This window comes from Mizuhopecten yessoensis, unplaced genomic scaffold (assembly GCF_002113885.1).
Source record: "Mizuhopecten yessoensis strain PY_sf001 unplaced genomic scaffold, ASM211388v2 scaffold10717, whole genome shotgun sequence".
Lineage (NCBI taxonomy): Eukaryota > Metazoa > Mollusca > Bivalvia > Pectinida > Pectinidae > Mizuhopecten > Mizuhopecten yessoensis.
Genome location: NW_018408686.1, coordinates 119,728 through 142,765, shown reverse-complemented (window position 1 = coordinate 142,765; position 23,038 = coordinate 119,728). Strand labels below are relative to the sequence as shown.

The 23,038-nt window shown below is 36.6% G+C and overlaps 2 protein-coding genes across 4 annotated transcripts; one reads left to right on the top strand and one right to left on the bottom strand.

Moving 5' to 3' along the window:
* Window positions 1–1,946: 1,946 nt before the first annotated feature.
* Window positions 1,947–3,698, bottom strand: LOC110461994. Its single transcript, XM_021515754.1, has one exon. It carries the CDS (start codon window positions 3,696–3,698, stop codon window positions 1,947–1,949), a length of 1,752 nt encoding a protein of 583 aa, XP_021371429.1.
* Window positions 3,699–9,809: 6,111 nt separating this feature from the next.
* Window positions 9,810–18,460, top strand: LOC110462012 (putative E3 ubiquitin-protein ligase ARI6). 3 transcript variants are annotated; one of them, XM_021515778.1, is made up of 6 exons: window positions 9,810–10,158; window positions 10,972–11,032; window positions 13,301–13,325; window positions 14,068–14,129; window positions 14,826–15,087; window positions 16,870–18,460. In XM_021515778.1, the coding sequence occupies exons 2-6, from the start codon at window positions 11,030–11,032 to the stop codon at window positions 17,481–17,483; spliced, it is 966 nt and encodes a 321-aa protein (XP_021371453.1). In that variant the 5' UTR covers window positions 9,810–10,158; window positions 10,972–11,029; the 3' UTR covers window positions 17,484–18,460. The 3 variants fall into 3 exon arrangements, with proteins under 3 accessions (XP_021371453.1, XP_021371452.1, XP_021371454.1); XM_021515777.1 differs by lacking the exon at window positions 9,810–10,158 and having other exon boundaries at window positions 10,656–11,032; XM_021515779.1 differs by lacking the exons at window positions 9,810–10,158; window positions 14,068–14,129 and having other exon boundaries at window positions 10,656–11,032.
* Window positions 18,461–23,038: the final 4,578 nt, after the last annotated feature.

Sequence of the window (23,038 nt, the reverse complement as noted above, 5' to 3'; positions counted from 1 at the left end):
AGAAGAGTGTTCCTACGAGACCATTGGTCGAGTCACTTGATGCTGTCTTGCAATGCTGACCTTGATCTATTGATGTGATTCTGGCGATAGGTGATAGGTGAAATTTCATTTGCTTTGAGCAGTTGGTTTTTGTTGTGCTCCCATTCTGCTGCATGTGTTGGAAAAACAAACAAACCATTTTTTGTCATCCTGTCAAGCAATAACTGACCACAATTCATTCGTAATGTGTCCCACTGGAAGTTTTGTAGCCATTTAGCTTGATTAGCTGACAAACTATAATTCCGTAGTGCCAGTAAAGCATCTTTAAGTTGTGTCTGGTTCTCATTTTGTCGAATAATATTTGAAAGAGTGACTGCTGTTTTAAACTCTTTCCAGACAATTGCACCATGAAGTGCAGCAGGTTTCGTACTCTTACAGTTGTAAACAGGAGAATCACATACTGGTGGCAGTTGTACATCATCACCTAGGAACACAACTACAGGCAAACCACCCCATAACGAAGAAGACATAGAACCATTGTTCATACTGTAACGACTAATGTATTCCATCCACCCAAGAGTAGTGCAACCTACAAGAGATCTTTCATCAACAATTAAGGCAAGTACCCCATCACAATCGCTCTGAAGCTTAGAAAGTGTACTACCTACAGGAGGAGTCAATTCCTTGGCTGATTTAGGTCCTATGCAGTTTAATCCCAGAAATAAGATTAGCGCTATTTCCAGTCGGACGCAGGATTTGCACAGCCTTGTTATATTGAAAAAGCTCCCTGATAGACTTCACTATACACTTTATCAAAAAACTCTTTCCTGACCCTGCAGTGCCAGCAACGATCATCCTCAATGGTTTTACATTTGAAGAGTCTTGTTTGTAGTGAATAAGAGTATTCATAACAAGATTATAAGCAAATGTTTGTTCTTCATTCAAAGATAAGTGTGAAACATTAGGAAGATCTAGTGTACTGCTGGTATCACTGTCTGCAAGCGGTACATTGATATTTTCAATAAACTTTATGCCTTTGTCATTTGGGAAAGGAATGGTTTCTGAACTCCAATCGTAATCTGGTCCTCCATCGTCATAAACAAATTGAGGACAATTGTAGTCCAAGTCAGGATTTGGTGCTAAAAGATCCATCCATTCTGGTTTTTCAGTGTTTGAATTTTGTTCGCTTTCTTCATCATCTGAGATTCTGGCATCAGGTTCTTCATGCCGCTTTGCTCTCTCAACATCTGCCCTAATAAAGTTTGGACAAGATTCCAGTGACAAGAAATTTGAAAATGCTTGAACCCAGTTGTCACTATTGTTCTTTACATCACTGATTTTTCTCCAATCTGGCTTGTGAAGTAGCATCATTGTGCGGCAGTAATCTTCAGTTAGTGGCCACATTGCTCTAACTTGACTACCAGAAATAACTGGGACTTTGCCCAACTTACAGATAAACTGGTACCAAGAACTCTCGTCTTTATCATGTCTTTGAAGGTACTTGTCAAGAGGGGTATGTTTGGTTATGGTGGAACCAGTTTTTTCAAGAACTCTAGAACCTGAAAGGCTAACAGATTGTAACTGGTGACTGCATCTGAAGAGTGGAAGACGTGCTAACTCAAAGGAAGCTTCAATACTGGATATGTCCCGTTTGACAGTATTCATCAAAAGTTTTGTACAGACACTTTTAACATTTGCACCAGAATTTTCATCTTGATCGTTTACCAGATCATGGAAAAGGTCAACAAGAGCACCCGTAGGCTGACTCCCTTTACAAGCATAACCAGATACATATCGTTCTGTTGCAATAATTTCATCTACAGAGGGATTCTCTGGGTTGCTTTTTGAAAGAATAATAGAAATGTCACCATTAGCTCTCCACCCCTGTGTATGAAACTGTGAATGTTGGACCATTGTGGGATGATATCGCTCCATCTCCAGTCTTAATGAACGGTTCTTATCTCTAACTACTGCTGGTGTGGCACGCAGTGCTTTCCCTGGTTTATCTTCTGTGCCAAATTCCATACGACAAACTCTTTTTGATGATCTGCTATTTTTGGTAATCTCAGGCAGTAATCAGAACATCTGTGAATATTAACCCTGTTGGTGAGAAGGAGATGGTCCTCAAGCAGAGATTCCTGTGATTCACTAACATCCATAAGTAACTTTAAAAGAGGATTTTTTTCCTCAGGTGGAGGAGGTCCTGTTCCCTCAGGCGGGGGCCATAGGTCTTTCTTTGAGTTTCCTGTTTCATCTTTGCCTGCAGGATGGCAAGCTGTCATTCCAAAGTTGGATTTGGCCCATTGTGACAGATGTTCAGCACAGTCATCATCAGAAAGTCCTTTTTCAATGAGTGAGGACATTAAATTGTGTGGTTCACGGTCAGAACGCCAACACAAGCCATGCCAGTGAACCATTCCACGGGACTTTGCAAATTCCTGCCTGTACCAGTATGTGTTTACTTTAAAGACAGGGCCCATGACTTCTTTAAAGTAATTTTGAGTTCTGAGTTCAAAATAGTGAGCAACAACATGGGCATTGGCTTGCAAAACAGAAAAAAGTGTGCTACGGTTTGAAAGGTCAACTTTTTCTTTGGTAGTTTCAAATGTATAAATCTGTAGAAGCCTGTGTAAAGTCTTAAAGTAGAATTCAGCGCAACTTCCTGTGGTGAAGAAAGCTGGCAATCCATTTCCCTCATTTATTTGATACTGAATGAGAGCCCTCAGTTCTTTGGCCCGTTGTGCCCAATACTGTGATGTACCTCGCAAATTTGCCCCAAAATACAGAATTTTTTCTGGAATGTTGATGTTGCCATTTTGTAGTTGCTCTTTTAAATCAGATATTGTCATGTGTTCATCGCCAATTTGTTGCTTAACAATGTATGTACTTTGCTCAAGTGTTCTCTTTCTTATTATAATGTTGTGTACAATGAACTTGAAGTAGGAATGTCTTGCAAACCGTCCATCCCTGTACCAAAGCAGGTGATCAGCCCAGTCTGCCATAGAATTGAAGGTATGTGGTCTATTTACATGGAAATCTCCAGTGCCATAGGGAAACAAACATGGAAAGGCAAGAGTAAAGAAGTACTTAGTTGTAAATTCAGAGATTGGAATGTTATCCCTCGTTGGCCATGGTATTTTTATGACTGATGTTTTAGAACTTGATTTCTCATTTTGTTTAATAATGTCTTCCACCACAGTTTGTAATTCTTTATTGATGTCAAGATTTGGCTCAGGAATTAGAACGCCTGATTCAGATAGACCATCTGTTGTCCCGGGATCTACTTGCTGGGGAGCTGGACCTTGGTCATCTACCCTAGTTTCTATAGAATCAATTTCTAGACTTTGAAGCTCTAAGGTGCTGTCAAGAGGGAGCTGACTGAGTCTATCTTGGCTTATTGTGATATCGGAATATGCCAGATTATTGTTTTTGAGCCAGATCAGAGCGTTTTGCACAGTAAACCTCCTGACACGATGTTCCTTATAACTTTCATTTTTTCCCTTTCTTTTTACTTTCAGCATATTTATTTCAGAGGGAAGTTTTGGTAAGATTCGGGCAGGTTCATTAATTTGTTGTGGAAATGCTACACAGTGACCATTGGCTGCAATCCCGCCATGTTTTAGCATGTGTATATTGATAGCAGGTGATATCCTACTAATTAATTGCTGTTCAACTAATGTCAAGTCTTTTAGCTGAGCTGGTACAGATTGTGGATCCATATTGTTTTCAGAGGAAAATTGTTTTATGGAAGATTTGTCTTTTGAACATCGAAAACAAATGCCTTGGGATGCCATTTTCATCTCTAACCTTCTTTCGTTACAAATGATACATACACTAAACGTGTAAGAATTTTCTTTTAGTTCAAATGCACGTATTGCATCCATAGCAAAATTGAAATGTCCATCATCTTGTAACGGGGGTGGATTAGGAACATCATCTAATTTGATGTTTAGATTTTGTTGGACTCTTTCAATTTGACGCAAGTATTTCCTTTTTCTTAAGATATTTGAGTTATTTGCTTTGTTCTGAGGTTCAGGGTCATAGTGAATGCCAAGTTTTCTGCATTTTAAGTACAAATCTGTTGTACTAGGGTCATATATGTTTGATTGCATTGGGATGCTGTTTTCTACATTTGTGGTGACATGTGGATTTTGAGTGGAAGTTTTATCTGAATTTTCTAAACCAGGTTCAGGATCTAACTGGATTATTTCAGTGTTTTGTTCAAGATATTGTTTCTTCTGGTTAACATGTCTTTTAGGTGTTTTGAAAGGAACAGGGTTGATTATGTCTTCTTGTGTAGATAGTGTTTTCTTTTTGTATTTGTACTCTTTTGATTCAGTCTGTTTGTGAAGTGATTTGATTCATGAATTTCATGATTTACATTTTTGTGTGCATGAGATGTGTTTTGTGATGGTGGTGGTTTGGGATTTGTTGTTTTGTGCAAAATTTGAAAATGGCTGTTGTTGAGCAACAGAGTAACAGTCTTGTTTCCTGAAATTTGTACATCAGGGGCATAAGACTCGAACGTAAACTTGTTTTTGTTCCTACTTGGATGCACTGATTGTGTATTGTAATAGTTCTGGAGATACACATTAATTTTTATGTTAAATAAGATTGCAGCAACCTTAATTTCAAGAACTGTTGCCCAACCTCTATCCTGCACCATTTCTTTCCAGTATTTTTCTGCTGCTGTTATATCTGTGTCATAATCATGCATCATCATAGCTGTGTCTTTGTGCACATCAAAGTTTTCATAAACATATCTACAAATTCTATTTCTGTAACCAATTGCATTGTTTACATGACCATGAAAAGCAAGACTTAGACAATGACAAAAACAGTTTCCATCCCCTGGGACATTGAAAACTTCGAAATTTGTATTTTCGATAATAGTTTGGCATTGTTCATTGAGTCACTTGATAGGGTCTCTAGATCAAATAGAGGCAATGCCATTCCAAGATCACACGTACCCTTTCTGCCTTCAGAGCAGGAGTAGGAGTGATCAAATTGCATTGCTCCACATTTGATACATGTGTACCAACTGAGCATGCACTTTTAGCGGAGGTGTAACTATGGTCATGATTTATTTCCCCCACTCTTGGCATATCTGTAGCCGGATTACATGTGCTTGAGGTATAGCAATGGTCATGGTCGAGGTTTGTAGAATGTTTCATCTTTATACGAGTTGTTGAATTTTTACGCTAAATTAATGTGAACTATGTATCATATATATATCAGCAACTTACTGACTATATGTATAGTTTTAGCAATAGAGAAAATTATTGTTTCCTCAATTAACAATTGAATCAGTTCAGCACATAAAACTGTATAGATTTTTTTTTCAAAACATGCCGAAATTTTTTTATGAATAAAAAATAGTTGTGAGATAACGTTAGTAGGCCTAATCAAAAATGAAATTGTTATCCTTGGATTTAATTTTCTTCTTCTATTTTTTTTTTCATGCAAAATATCTGTTTAAAATGCCTAAATTCTTATAACAATGCTTGTATGTTTTTTATCCTATCATTTTGCGTCACTTTGATAAACCTGATATTGCGATTGACTCCCTTTTTGTTGACAACCTGCAGCACGTTGGTTTGTTGATATTCCGTTTTCTCGATGCAGACGACACAATAATTTTCGACCAATCAAATCAATGGAAACTCGTTTAGGTATATCAAGAGAATTTACATCTTAAACCGGAAAGTATCAAATATTTAAGTATTCTATACTTAGATGCAAATATTTAGAGTTAGATATACGTTTTAAACCTTGCAAAAATATAACGTTTGTTCGAGATTCGGCAAACGAGAACTTGTTTCGAGATCAAAATGGCGGAGACTACAGCGCGTGTGACCGGCGGCCATATTGTGACAAGTTTTTCAGTTCCATAGCATAGGTATTGTGAATAATCTTTATTTTTCTGACATACGTGTTACCTATAGGGAGTGTTATTAAAATGATTTTCTTTGCGTCTATTATTTTGTACTTTGAACTTTTTGTAAAGAAAGATATATACTCATGCAGTCAACTTTATGTATGATATTTATGACACACAAGTTAAACATGTGTTCATTTAAATAACAAAAGTATAATTTGACATAATTTGTGACAGAACAATTTAATTGTTTCCCTTAATGCCAGATTATCTGCACTCCAGTTTAAAATGATGCTACCATATATAGGCCTATTATTTGAAGTCAGTGATAATGAAAGTATTGCCCTTACATATATGTCCCATTCGGGACACTTTATACAAGTTATTTAGCTTTAAAAATACATATTTCTACGTCTTGCCACACCTTATTTTATTTATTAGTCGTAATTAAAAGATGTACAATGTATTTAGTGTAGCTTTATCCACGGACCTAGTTCCGTGCTTTATCGTAATAGTTTATTGCAACGAGTTACACATATAAAGGCAAACAGATTGGGCACAAGTTGAACCAACATTGCTTAAGTCATTTCCTGTTTTAGACAACATATACGATATGTAACATTATGACTTCAGGCCCCACTTGTATAAAACATCTCAAAGTTAAGGAAAATCTCAAGCAATGTAAGTTGTCTATGGGAAATCTTAGACTTGAGGAAATCTCAAGAGTTGAGATGTTTTATACAAGTGGGCCCAGTATGTACAAGTATAATACATTTATCGTTTCACACTGTATGTATAGAGTATGAGAAGATAAAAAAGAGGCCCATGTGCCTTAACGGTCACCCGAGTCCTAAAGTATTAGTTTTTGTTGTTGAAATATGAAGTGGAGATAATGATGTCAATAATCCCTACCAAAATTTGAGTAAAACTAGAAAAATGACTGTAAGACATAAAGTTACATCCACTTTGATCTTGATACCCTGAAACATGCACACACACAAGGTACTACACTTAAAGTTGATAAGTTGATTTTAATAATCATATGTTTTTTCTGCATGTTATTACCATCTCCATAAGATATTGAATGAAGTTGCTAAGTGTTTAAATTGAATCAGTCGATTATTTTCTATGCATAGCAACAGTGACCTTGGCCTTGACCTTGGAACTCTGAAACACAACAATGTCCGAAGTATACTCATGCTTGACATGTGCATAAAGTTTGACCAAAATCCATGAAAGAATGAAGTTGCTAATTAAAAGTGTTTAAATTGAATCAGTTTATGATTTTCTATATATAGCAACAGTGACATTGGCCTTGACCTTGGAACCCTGAAACACAACAATGTCCAGTCGTGGCCGCCATATTGGATTTTTGATCGACCCGAAAAATAACAGCATTTTGTCAGGCCCATGAGTTGATCATTCATACCAAGTTTCAATTAAATCAGCCCAGTAGAATTTGACTTTAAGTTTGAAAATTACTTTTCAAAATGGCTGCTGTGGTGGCGATTTTGGACTTCTGATCAACCTGAAAAATAACAACACTTTGCCAGGACCATTAGTTGATAATTCCTACGAAGTTTCAGTTAAATCGGCCCAGTAGAACTTGACTTTAAGTTATTTCCCCGACAAGGAGTTAACATGGTCTTCCCAACTTAAACATTTATCAACCTTTACACCAAACAGTTTAGCAGACTGTACCTGGTCAAGCTCTGTGTTGTGTAAGGAGAAATCCAACACATAGTCTTATAAAACATTCAAAGGAATTCTTCTTAATAACCAAAAGGCCTAGGGTGATAATATTTAGCCAGAAGCCCACTGGCAAGAAGAGCTACCAGGTAAATTGAAATGAATGACCTTCACCCACATTCAAGGTCACAGGGGTCAACTATGTTGAAGTATTTTAACGATTTCTTCTGAATAACCAAATTGCATAAGGGCGATGATATTAAGCAGTAGCGTGCTGGGTTGAAGGGCTACCAACTTTTACAAATGCATGACCTTCACACATTTTCAAGGTCAGAGGGGTCAAATATGTTAAAATCTTTAAACAACTTCTTCTGAATAACCAAGAGGCCTAGGGTGATGATATTTGACCCCTGTATTCAAGGTCACAGGGGTCAAATATGTTGAAATCTTTTTAAATGACTCTAAATAACCAAATAGCCTAGGGCGATGATATTTGGCAGGAAGCATACTGCCATGAAAGGCTTCCAGGTTTGTGTAAATGAATGACCTTCATCCATTTTCAAGGTCAGAGGGGTCAAATATGTTAAAATCTTTAAACAACTTCTTCTGAATAACCAAGAGGTCTAGGGTGATGATAGTTGGCCAGTAACATGCTGAAATGAAGGGCTACCAAGTTTGTTCAAATAAATAACCTTGATTTATATTCAAGGTCACAGGGGTCACTTATGTTTAAAACCTTTAAACAACTTAAATGAGTTGGATTTTTTAAACGACTTCTCCAGAATAACCAAAGGCCTAGGGTGATGATATTTGGCCAGTAGCATGTTGGGATGAAGCGCTACAAAGTTTGTTCAAATTTAAATTTTGTCAATTTGTATTTGCTAATTTATCCATTATGGTTGGAATTCTATGAAACGGATAATCATATAAATATTACACATATTATATTATTCTTTTTCCATGAACCAGCAATACAAATAAAAAACATTTGTAAATTTCCAGATATTCTTAAACAGGCGTGCTTATGACTGTTTCAGCTGAACAGTCATGATCTTGTTTAATTTGAAAACTTCATCAGCTGGATAATAAATTATGTCAAACTTTTTGTTTATGTCTTTGATTCTGAAATGCATCGACAGTTGGAAATTAATATTCAGGGCCCGTATTCATGAAACTGTTCTCAGACTCAAGCGTAAATTCAGTGCTCAAACTTATTTTCTTGTAACACAATTAAATTATGTGACAAGGTCAAAAGATCTGGTGTAAACATTGAAGGCGGAATTCAACTTTTATTCCCCACAGAAACTCTTCCAAACCATTAACGAAATGTGATATTTTATTGATTCATCACCGGACCAGCAGTTTAAGCCTGAGAACAGCTTCAATGTCTTCATTGTACTTTTCTGAATTGTATTTCAGCCCCGGAAAACCTGTATAGGTACTGTCTGACCAAACTCAGCAGTTATGATGTGCGGAGTGCAGGACCATATTGGAATTTACAGAAATTTCCGTTAAAGCTGACATGTCTGACGACGAATGTGTGTTTTACTACAGAAAAATGAACAATGTCTGCATCGATCAGTCAGATGACATCCGTGACTGTCCGGAATGTAAAAGTTACTGTACCAGACTTAATACAAAAAACCGACAGGTTATGTGTACGATTTGTAGCGGAAACGGCGATTTCTTTACATTTTGCTGGGACTGTAATGAGCCACAACAAGAAAGCTCACACAAGAATTACTTGATACCTGCGAACAGGTCACGATGGAATATAGCAACATACCAATGGTTCCAAAAGTTCGCGCATGCCCAAAATGTGAAATGTACATCGAACATGACGGTGGCTGTAAGACTATGATTTGTCCAAAATGTAAACATACATCCTGATTTAGCCGTCTGAAGCCCGAAACCCCAAATGGTGGTCTTCAGTGTGGAGGTTATAGGCGCAAAAAATGACAAATAAAAGAGTTGCTTTTGATAATTCAAAACGCTGTTTCTTGCTGTTCAAACATTTATTGATGAATATCGAACTAATGTTTTCAACGCCAAAAAGATATTGTGTTTTACAACAAAATCTTAATTATGAACATTGTTCATGTTTTCCCATGCAGTTTGTGTATTATACTATATCATAGGGCATGACACTCCATGGTGAGGTAAATGCTAATTTGTTTGCGTATGTTTGAAGTTTCGAAACTGCCAATAATGTGGACAAATACATACCATTCCATCTTTTTGATGATGGGGAAAGATATGTCCATATAGGTTGTTAACTGTTCTAAGAGGTTCGATATCCAGAAAGCTGATCAATATATTTGATCGCCGCTATGACGAAGTGATTCATCATTGTGCCATATTTCTAAAATATTTGATATTGCAAAGCATTTTCCAAAATAATAATATCAATTTCATACTGTAAAACGTGATATGTGTGCCACCGTGTTGGGTGTTCAGAAAGGATAATGGAACGAACTACACTTACTTGTCGTAAGTTTCTAACTGGAAACCCCTGGATAAAAACTTGCACGTGTCTTACAAGCGAAAATTCAATGATCAATTGAAGGCAGGATAGGATATGTGACCACACAATCAGAGATCGGCCATTAGAAGTATGAGAATTTACACTATATCATTTGATTATGTATGTAGTATGTTAACATTTGATACAACATAAGATGCCATAACTAAAACCTTAGTATTCGTGTATTTAGATACACTATACTTGTAGCTGATATTTATGTCAATTTTGCAACTCTAGAGCTGAGGCACCTGGAGTTTTGTGAAATAATTTTGAACTCGGTAGTTTATGCTAAAATGGATAAGTAAAGTTAAGAAGTATATTTGAAGAATCTAGTTTCTCGTATATTTTACAAAACAAACTATGTATGAATGATATATTTTGTAATAGAGGAACCGAATTCAATTTATACAAAAATGATTTTCGGGCGTACATCATTCTTTGGAAGAGAAGACAATTTTATTTTATTTACAAGCCTGAATTCGCATTTGAAAAGTACGTGATAAAGATGTCACTTTAAAAGAGAGAAAAAAAACACATTGGCATCGAACGTAGGGCGGACGCTGCTCCACAACATAAGCTCACTTGCCCGTTCAGGCAAGATGAGCTAACAAATATGAGGACTATGCGGTTTACGAAATAAGAACACTGACCATTCGAATGATACAAAAATGGACGTAAAACACACCACAGCTAGCTCATGATGACAGTTCAGCTTGTTATTCAGAGTTATAAAAGTATTAGTTCATGAGAGCTAATGACTAACAGTCTTTAATTCTCAACAGTAAATCATTGTGGGGAAAACAAGTAGAGATACTATTTTTAGAGTTACTACGAAATAAGATGACGTCAACTTGCCATGTTATCTTTTGTGCATTCGTTATTTGTTTGCACTGATTTTCAGAAGACCGTATGCCGATCTATCGGAGGAACAGAATTTAGATTATACAATCCTCAAGACTATGGTAGGTACACATGTTCCATTATACTGTATTGTTAAATGCAGTAGAATCGAGTACACTGTAACCATATTAGTTTCGCTATTGATTTAAGTACATTGGTACAATATTAGTTTCGCTATTGATTTAAGTACATTGGTACCTCATTAGTTTCGCTATTGATTTAAGTCCATTGTAACCCTATTAGTTTCGCTATTGATTTAACTACATTGTAACCATATTAGTTTCGCTATTGATTTAAGTACATTGGCACCTCATTAGTCTCGCTATTGATTTAAGTACATTGGCACCTCATTAGTCTCGCTATTGATTCAAGTACATTGGCACCTCATTAGTCTCGCTATTGATATAAGTACATTAATACCTCATTACTTTCGCTATTGATTTAAGTATATTGGAACCATATTAGTTTCGCTATTGATTTAAGTATATTAGCACCTCATTAGTTTCGCTATTGATTTAAGTACATTGGCACCTCATTAGTCTCGCTATTGATTTAAGTATATTGGAACCATATTAGTTTCGCTATTGATTTAAGTATATTGGCACCTCATTAGTCTCGCTATTGATTTAAGTACATTGGCACCTCATTACTTTCGCTATTGATTTAAGTATATTGGAACAGTATTCGCTATTGATTTAAGTACATTGTAACCATAATAGTTTCGCTATTGATTTAAGTATATTGGCACCTCATTAGTCTCGCTATTGATTTAAGTACATTGGCACCTCATTAGTCTCGCTATTGATTTAAGTACATTGGCACCTCATTAGTCTCGCTATTGATTTAAGTACATTGGCACCTCATTAGTCTCGCTATTGATTTAAGTACATTGGCACCTCATTAGTCTCGCTATTGATTTAAGTACATTGGCACCTCATTAGTCTCGCTATTGATTTAAGTACATTGGCACCTCATTAGTCTCGCTATTGATTTAAGTACATTGGCACCTCATTAGTCTCGCTATTGATATAAGTACATTAATACCTCATTACTTTCGCTATTGATTTAAGTATATTGGAACCATATTAGTTTCGCTATTGATTTAAGTATATTAGCACCTCATTAGTTTCGCTATTGATTTAAGTACATTGGCACCTCATTAGTTTCGCTATTGATTTAAGTACATTGGCACCTTATTAGTTTCACTATTGATTTAAGCACATTGGAACCATTTTAGTTTCGCTATTGATTTAAGCACATTGGAACCATTTTAGTTTCAATATTGATTTAAGTACATTGGAACCATTTTAGTTTCGCTATTGATTTAAGCACATTGGTACCATATTAGTTTCGCTTTTGATTTGAGTACATCGGTACCGTTTTAATTTCGCTATTGTTTTAAGTACATTGGTACCTCATTAGTTGCACTGTTGATTTTAGTACAATGGTACCATATTAGTTTCGCTTTTGATTTGAGTACATTGGTACTATATTAGTTTCGCAATTGATTTAAATATAATGTAACCATACTAGTTTTGCTATTGCTTTAAGTACTGTCACCTCATTAGTTTCGCTATTGATTTCAGTTCCAGAAAGGCGTATCATATATTCAAGCTCAAATCCGAGGTCTATTTTTCATGAAGTCCTATCCAGATATACACCGTCCACTATGTACGAGTTGTCAGTTATCGATATACGTGATGTGATGGATAGCTCATGATCAGTTGCCTTCATGAAGAAAACCGGGGCTCACTTCCCCGATCGGAGGTTTCCTCTGGCCCACACCAGACTTGGCCATTTTGACAGATATAAGTCCCAACACCAGACATCTATCTGTCAACATATCTAAGTCTAGTGTCAGGGCCAGAGGAACCCACACCAGACATCTATCTGTCAAAATGTCTTATTCTGGTGTCAGGGCCAGAGGAACCAACATATGACAACTATCTGTCAAAATATCTAATATATTATTTTGACTATGTATCTATTATGTTAATTTTTCAACGCAACATGACGAAGTGACAAAAACCTCAGTAGTTGTGTATTTAGATACATTTCAGATACAGATATATGTCCCCACACCAGACATCTATCTCAAAATGTCGAAGTATGGTGTCAGGGCAAGAGGAAACACGGGCCATCGGGTCACCTGGCAGCCCGTTTTCACACTGGAAAATTACCATAGCACTTAATATTTACAGTAAATAATAAAATTTGCCAAAGATAACCGGAAATCCATCTTAAATGACACCAAATCCTTATGAGTGTCGTAGTTTCAAGTGATCCACAACGTGAATGACATGTACTCCATTTTTTATTTCTATTTTCAGTTTGCATCATTTTGGAAGCTGTTTGGTAAGAATATATTTTATCTTTGAAACACCTGCGATTTTGTTCGGTTTGTTTTAACTAACATTGAACGCGTTATCAAATCATTGTCTTCATTGAACGCGCTGTCAGATCATTGTTTACATTGAATACGTGATCAAATACTTGTCTACATTGAACGCTTTGTCAAATTATTGTCTACTTTGAACGTTTGATCAAATCATTGTCTACATTGAACGCTTTGTCAAATCATTGTCTACATTGAACGCATTGTCAAATTATTGTCTACATTGAACGCTTTGTCAAATCATCGTCTACATTGAACGCATTTTCAAATTATTGTCTACATTGAACGCGTTGTCAAATGATTGTCTACATTGAACGCATTGTCAAATTATTGTCTACATTAAATGCTTCGTCAAATTATTGTCTACATTGAACGCATTGTCAAATTATTGTCTACATTAAACGCGTTGTCAGATCATTGTCTACATCGAATGCATTGTCAAATTATTGTCTACATTGAACGCATTGTTAAATTATTGTCTACATTGAACGCGTTTTCAAATCATTGTCTACATTGAACGCATTGTTAAATTATTGTCTACATTGAACGCTTTGTCAAATTATTGTCTACATTGAACGCATTGTCAAATTATTGTCTACATTGAACGCATTGAAAATTATTGTCTACATTGAACGCGTTTTTAAATCATTGTCGACCTTTCAGTTAAAAACACTGATCATGTATTATTTATAATACTTCCAGGGTACGCCATCTTTAAATATCGAAAGATTTCAGACATTTCAATCTCTACGTTGGTATTAGAGGTAGGTAATAATTTGTACGATCACAATAAATAAGATATACATTTTTATATCTTGCAAAATGTTTTATCGATTACAACATTTTTACAATTTTATTTTATTTCACTATCTCGGAGGGCTTGTGTGTGGAATGGGGTTTGGGTGTACATCTATTCAGTAGGATTTAGAAACAAAACAAGAAAACAGAAATATATAGATTTGATTTTCTAATGACTTTTATTTAGTATATCCTCCATTATTTCTATCAACTTACTGGGCTCTGATATACTTAACTTTTCTCTTGGCATTATACCTCTGTGACGTCGTTTCCTAGGAACTATATATTTCCTTCGGACGTGAAACATTGTTTTACGTCGTTATCCAAGGACTAAACCTGACGTGACGTCGTTTCCCTCTGGACTATAACTTTCGTAGCGTCATTTTTCTAGGGACTATAGATTGCTTAACGTACTCGATATTTCAGGGACTACGCTCACTTTCGTTCCCTGCACCCCTGGATTATATCAAAGTAAAATTGGAGTCACGTGGTAAGCTATTTGATAAGTTTTAGGTAAAATAACCTGACCAATAGCTAGGCTGAAACCTGTCCATTGAAGTTTAACAAGAACCGACACCCGACTTAAGAGCCAGTCAATTTTACCGCTAAGTGACCAACATATTCCTTTGCATGCATGTGGAACCAAATATTTCATTTCACAGAAACAACCGACGACAGCTCGTGAAGTCAAATCTGCTGTGGGCAAATCACTTGATATAGTTACCGACCAAATAGATGTCATCGATAACACAATGATTTTGACAGCCGACCAGGATGTCCCCAGAAATGGTGACGTCACAGAAGTTATGGTTCACCGGAAGTCCAGGCGTATACCGTTTGGTAAGAAGACGAAAAGGGGAGATATGTTTGAAGGCTCAATGGCGGACGGGGATCGTGTGGAAATGTCATGTGGACATGCAGCAAGTAAGTATAATATATATATACAGTGAATCCTTGAAAATGCGGCCATACCACTTCCTGGGTGCTGAAAATCATGATTTTTTCCGGATACAAAAAATGTCCAAACGAACAAAGTACATACAAGAAAAATGCATAACATGACATTTAAAAAAAGAAAAAGAATATAAAAAATCGAGACTTGGTTTGACATCTAATTTTGACAAGACTTGATGATACCAAGTTAAATTATCATCCAGTCTTTTTTTCTGGTAATATTTATATTATTTTCAATGACCCTGTTATTAAGTCCCCCAAACGAAGTGGGGGACTTATTGGTTTTACTCCGTTTATTCTTCTTGTTCTTCTTGCTCCGCCTTAATTTTGCCCGACACATTTCTTAAAAACTATTGGACGGAAATTAATGAAACTTTACACAAGTGTTCATCATGGTAAAGGGGTGTACAAATAAGCTTTCATTTTCCGATCGGACACCAAAGATGGCCGGCACGGCTTCTGATTGGTCGAAATTAGATATTGGTTGATTTTTCTCAAATTTAGTATGTAGGTGTATTTTTGTATCTTTGTGACTATGGGGGGCAGTTAGGGGAACTTCTGTAATGGTCCCCCATTACAATTAGTACTTGTTATTATTATTATTATCATTATTATTGTTCTCCTCTAATTGGTAGAAATTGAATATTGGTCGATTTTGCTCAAATTCCATATGAAGATCTATTTGGCACTTCAAACATAACTTTGGGGGTTTGGGGGACTTCTGTAATGGTCCCCCATTACAATTAATTCTTCTTCTTCTTTTTTTTTCTTCTTCTTCTTCTTTTTTATTTTGTTCTTCTTCTTCATCATCTTCTTCTTTTTCGTATATAGGGGTATTAGGGGACTGCAAATTCAACCGCATTAGTTTCGTTGTCATAGCAACAACACGGGAGCTTAATATGATTGGTCGAAATTTAGATATTGTTCGATTTTGATGAAAATTGGTATATAGGGGTATTAGGGGATTGCGAATTTAACCGCATTGGTTTCGTTGCCATAGCAACCACACGGAGGCTTCTGATTGGTCGAAATTTGAATATTGTTCGATTTTGATGAAAATTGGTATATAGTGGTATTAGGGCAAAGTGAACATAACTGTGGGGGTTTGGGGGACTTCTGTAATGGTCCCCCATTGCAATTAGTACTTGGAAAATTCCAGATTATGCGGGGGACACATTAGTTACCTCTTACGAGCATGCAGTGGGAACGATCAGACCTATTTCCATCCTCGATTCTCGAGGGCTTACGCTCCTTTTCGCTTCTGCACCTCTGAAATATTTCATAGCAAAACCAATGACACGTGGCTAGCTATTTTGTTGGTCTCATGTAAAAATACCTGACCAATCGCCAGTCTGATACATGTCCTTTGAAGATTACAGAGGAGCGACATTCGACTTCAAAGACACCCTATTTTACCGGTACGAGACAGATTCTTTCGATGTACATCGTAGGATCAAGCTAGTCTTCTTGTCTCGTCCACAAAATGGTACACACTGAGCCTTCGATTTTGCTATTACATATCCCAGGGGTGTAAAGAGCAAAAGTGAGGCTGTATTTGCATGATGCATTTAGTTGTTTTTTATAGAAAACTTGCATCAAACTAATGAATATTTATCCTGTTTTATTGCCATTGATGAGGCTTAGTATGCATGCGTTTAAATTTAAATTGTAATGATACAACAAATGAAGATATCGTTCAATTTTGCTATTTGATGGTTCGTCTTCATTGTACTTTTCTGAATTGTATTTCAGCCCCGGAGAATCTGTATAGGTACTGCCTGACCAAACTCAACAGTTGTGATCTCGGGTTTAAATGTATGGAGTGCAGTACCGCATGGGAGTTTACAGAAATTTCCATTAAAGCTGACATGTCTGACGACGAATGCGTGTTTTTCTCCAGAAAAATGACCAATGTCTACATCGACCAGTCAGATGACATCCGTGACTGTCCGAAATGTAATAGTTACTGTACAAGACGGGATACAAATAACCGACAGGTCATGTGTACGATTTGTAGTAAAAGTGGAAAGTCATATTCCTTTTGTTGGGATTGTAATGAGTCTTGGACAAGAAATCATTCTTGTTCCACACCAAGAAAGCTCACACAAAAATTACTTGATAACTGCGAACGGGTCACGATGGAATATAGCAACATACCAAATGTTCCAAAAGTTCGCGCATGCCCAAAATGTGAAATGTACATCGAACATGACGGTGGATGTAAGACTATGGATTGTCCAAAATGTAAACATAAATTCTGCTTTAGCTGTCTGAAACCCGGAACCCCAAATGGTGATCTTCAGTGTGGAGGTTTGGGGTCAAAGTGCGAAGTGGCTCCTATTCAAAAGATCGGTGCAAAACAATGACAAATAAAAGAGTTGCTTTTGATTATTCAAAACGCTGTTTCATGTTGTTCAAACATGTTGATTGATGAGAAACGCACTAATGTTTTCAACGACAAAAAATTATTGTGTTTTACTTGAGTGTATTACTTTACGTTGGTTGTTAAATATAACCTTCAAATTAACAAAACATTTTTCTTGAAATGGTAAATATGATGCATTGCATTTGTTTATTTGATATTTTATAGTAAACTGTAAAGGGAAGTACTAGCTTTTGATGAAAATGTGAGTAGTATGTTTTTCACGAAACAAGAACTTTTGCTATTTATATGTTATCGTGACAAATTCATTATGTCCTCGCTGGAATAGTACATAAATTAAATGTTCCAGTTGTTTTTGTTCAACATACTGTAAACGGGGAATTTTACGCGCGGGGGAATTTTACGCTTATTACGCGGAGTTGGGTCGTCCGCGTAAATTTCCCCCGCGCGTATGGTTTTGTCCATAGTGTAAGGAACGACAACTCTGATATATATTGGTACGTGTGTTTGATGTTCTCCTGTAATATTGCTTTGCTAACTTATTACTAATTAACGTACCAGATGGATCAACATGGTGACATAAATTGTAATTGGTATACACGAATGTATGAAAATTCAGAACTACTTCCTCGAAATATGATGTACATGTACCCCGACCGTTTCCAAGTTCATCATTTATTTAAATTCATACCATTCCAACTTTTATAGAGAAATATGGTGAAACTACTAACACCGTTACATAACAGGACAGGACATATATACATCAAATAATTTAGTTTAATTAGGTAAATATCAATATACAGTAACATACACAATACAAACAAGTTGTGTATGTCCGATCGCGTTTTAGACAAAATGAATTTGATAAATTGTGTGCCTCATTTATTAAAATAAAATAGGAGATGTTGTACAAGATTTTTTCCCTTTTATTCCTTTTATTCAATAAAATCTCAACTTAAATGTTGTGCCTCATTTATTGAAATATGATACGAGATGTTGTACAAGGTTTTTTTCTTTTATTCAATAAAATTTCAACTTTAATATTTATTAAAATATAATACGAGTTATTGTATAAGTACTTTTCATTTATTCAATAAAGTGTCAAGTTTTTACTGTAACACGTGAAATGTTCCCGACTGTTCTGCTTTAGTATATACAGCATTTGATATAGTGCCCTATCTAGCTAGCATTAGCCACTCTAAAGCGCTTTACAGTGCATGGATATACAATTAATACGATTAGCATATACATTAATCAATGCAATTTTGAGGAAATCGCAGGTGCTGCCTTATCAGGCGCTGACTACTAGTCTTTTGTCACCTGGCTAATATCTCCCTATATGTGTATGCCTGCGTGTGTGCTGAAGATATATTGTGTTCTGTTTGTATTGGGACCGTGCTTCCATCGGTATCATCTATAGTGCCAACTCACTTGAATGCTACAGCACAGATACCGCAACATCCACCCCAGACCATTTTATTCTCCACCAGGGTTGTTGGAGTTGCTTTACCAAGAAGGAGACATTTTTTTGACATTCAGTGCTCGGCAAGGTATGCTTAATGGTAAAACTTTTACCCGCTTCTTGAGATATCTCCGTCTACATCACGAAGGGATGAGCGTTCTATTATTCTATGCTAGTTTTGTGTGGTTTTCATTACGATCTAATTCACACAATGGAATTTTTCAGTGTCAAGAACTTGTCCATCGGTGACAAATTCAATGGAGAGGTAATTCTTAGTAACGATATGATAAAGGGGTTACTAGATGGAGAGGTGATACTTAGTAAAAATATGATAAAGGGGTTACTAGATGGAGAGGTAATACTTAGTAACGATATTATAAAGGGGTTACTAGATGGAGAGGTAATACTTAGAAACCATATGATAAAGGGGTTACTAGATGGAGAGGTGGTACTTAGAAACGATATGATAAAGGGGTTACTAGATGGAGAAGTAATACTTAGTAACGATATGATAAAGGGGATACTAGATGGAGAGGTGGTACTTAGTAACAATATGATAAAGGGGTTACTAGATGGAGAGGTGATACTTAGTAACGCTATGATAAAGGGGTTACTAGATGGAGAGGTGGTACTTAGAAACGATATGATAAAGGGGTTACTAGATGGAGAAGTGGTACTTAGTAACGATATGATAAAGGGTTTACTAGATGGAGAGGTAATACTTAGTAACGATATTATAAAGGGGTTACTAGATGGAGAGGTAATACTTAGTAACGATATTATAAAGGGGTTACTAGATGGAGAGGTAATACTTAGAAACCATATGATAAAGGGGTTACTAGATGGAGAGGTGGTACTTAGAAACGATATGATAAAGGGGTTACTAGATGGAGAGGTGGTACTTAGAAACGATATGATAAAGGGGTTACTAGATGGAGAAGTGGTACTTAGTAACGATATGATAAAGGGCTTACTAGATGGAGAGGTGATACTTAGTAACGCTATGATAAAGGGGTTACTAGATGGAGAGGTGGTACTTAGTAACGATATGATAAAGGGGATACTAGATGGAGAGGTGATACTTAGTAACGCTATGATAAAGGGGTTACTAGATGGAGAGGTAATACTTAGTAACGATATTATAAAGGGGTTACTAGATGGAGAGGTAATACTTAGAAACCATATGATAAAGGGGTTACTAGATGGAGAGGTAATACTTAGAAACCATATGATAAAGGGGTTACTAGATGGAGAGATGGTACTTAGTAACGATATGATAAAGGGGTTAATAGATGGAGAGGTGGTACTTAGTAACGATATGATAAAGGGGTTACTAGATGGAGAGATGGTACTTAGTAACGATATGATAAAGGGGATACTAGAAGGAGAGGTGGTACTTAGTAACGATATGATAAAGGGTTTACTAGATGGAGAGGTAATACTTAGTAACGATATTATAAAGGGGTTACTAGATGGAGAGGTAATACTTAGTAACGATATTATAAAGGGGTTACTAGATGGAGAGGTAATACTTAGAAACCATATGATAAAGGGGTTACTAGATGGAGAGGGGGTACTTAGTAACGATATGATAAAGGGGTTACTAGATGGAGAGGTAATATTTAGTAACGATATGATAAAGGGGTTACTACATGGGAAAGCTACAGGTCCACATGGGATTTGTTGGAACATCTTCACACATTGTGCGATTATATTTTTGAACCCGGCATTTTTCTGATGCTTCGAGCGAGGCATTTATGCTTCCATTACACACAACCAGTTGACATAGTGGACCCAAGTAACTATAGAAGTAATCCATTGCACTTTGTTATTGCAAAAGTCCTTACCAAATCATCCTGTAGAATGGAGGGAAGTTGCCAAAAAGATGCAAGCAGAACAATGTCGCTGTAGAAAGAGAGATTACAGTAACCTGTTGGTAATGCATTTCTACTATACGCATTAGCAAAAAGTACCATTAATAGAGATCTATATGTTATTCGGAAAAATAAGTCGTGGACGTGTCTCTATCGTCATCAAATCATGTAAAAACAGTTACAGTTTTGTGTTCTGATTGAAAAATTGATATTATCTGATGGAACCCTGTCCCACTTGCAGGAGAGAATGCCATTGTGGTTTTTACGTTGTTGTGTCTTATGTTTACCAGACAGCTCAATTGTTTGGAGTGCAGTTTAACAATTTGAGGTCCAGGGTTCGAAACTTGGTCTAGCCACACACATCGTTGTTTTCTATTGTATCTCATTTATTTTCCAATGTTATCGAGAGGTGATAGACCAAAAAATAATAACAGCAATAAACAGATTCTGATGTGGTAACCACAAACTGGAGATTTAAAATGTCGGGTGGAATGGTGTTAAATGATCGGATTGAAACTTTATAAAAAGAAAACCTATTGCCAAGGACAAAATCTGGCACATGTTGTTTCCCAGTTGTAAAGCAATGATCATGTGTTTGTACGATAAAGCTAAGGTAGTTTGTATAGTGTTATAAGTGGTTAAGACTACACCATTCAGACATGGGCTATTAGAAGAAGGAGCATTGCCACCGTATTATTAGACAATGCATTATGTAAACATTCTAATACAATGTTGGGATGACGACGGAACTAAAACCCTGCCTGAAAGCTTGTGTACTGAAATACATCATACTTTTTCTAAACGTTTTCTTCAGGTTGGTAAGTATGGCTTATGAAGATTTCTTGTTGCACAACCTATACGTGTTTCTATGTAACATTTCGATGACTGGTACGGTATGTACTCTGTCACCTTCATCAGACAAGATCTGAAATTTGTCTTATGGAGTGACAGAGTACATACCGTACAAGTCATGGAAACATGAGTAGAAGTGTTATGTCGTAACGAACAGCAAAGTGACTTTGATTACCTTTACGACAAGGATGTACGCCGTGGCCTTTGCTAGGTCGCAATTCATTTTTTAGACAGTATTGAGTGACAATGGATAAACGAATTGCTGCAAATGCCCTAGATGCTGAACGTTAAGCAGAGAATAAAGCTACCATTTTAAGGACTTGTGTATGTCCCGACCCGGGGACAGATCCCATTGCCTTCCTAACATAGACGAACGTTCATCAATTGGGCCAAATGTGAGGTAATTCCAAAAAAGGCGGTAAGAAACAGAAAAGTCGTTAGGATAGGAAGTAGGGAAGATCCCGAATCTTGCAATGGGTGCAGCAGATTTTCTTTGGGCGGTTTTGTGGCTCGGTAACAGCAGATATATTCTTTCTCAACTCCCTGACCGCGCGAAAAATATTTAGTCAATATCAAATATGACCTGTCTGGGTAGACTGACAGTGTACGTATGTTTGAGTAGGAATATTTGCTGTGGCTATTTCGGGTAGGTCACCTTTCTCTCCTTTAAATACTGTGGCTACCTCAGGTTGCTTGCGGTGACCTGAAGTAGCCGGTTACTTGGGGTAGCAAATTACAGTTGGCAAATGTCATTTGAATGACATGCGGTCGCCAGACGATACTTGGCTACTTCAGTTCATATAGTGACCTTAAGTATTAGTACTATCTTATCTAATTAACAACGTAACCTTTACCAACTCTCGTGGCAACCCCCTGAGCCGGGCTACCTTAGGATACCCGAGACTACCATACAAGTAGGTCACCAGGATGACTTACGTCACAGGGCTACTTAAGGTCACCAGACCAATCTCTACCCAGATTTGTAATTCCCTACACTCACAATGAACAACAACCCTTGGTAGAGATGGGTCCCCAGACTTTACGTATACCTTACGTTATCGAGAGAGACGCGTTCGTTTGTAGTGCCATTGCTGCCACAATAACCCAAGCTGTATCATATTAGATTACTTAGATTAACGATTATAAGGTATTTATATTAACTCAGTACCTCTTTAATTAGTTCATGAGTCGTTGCATTTAAAACTATTAAAATCAAAACTACATAAAGAGGAGAGGTGACCTGATGTAGTCTCCGTATATAGAGGGGAGAGGTGACCTAATGTAGCCTCCGTACATAGAGGGGAGAGATGACCTGATGTAGCCTCCGTACATAGAGGGTAGAGGTGACCT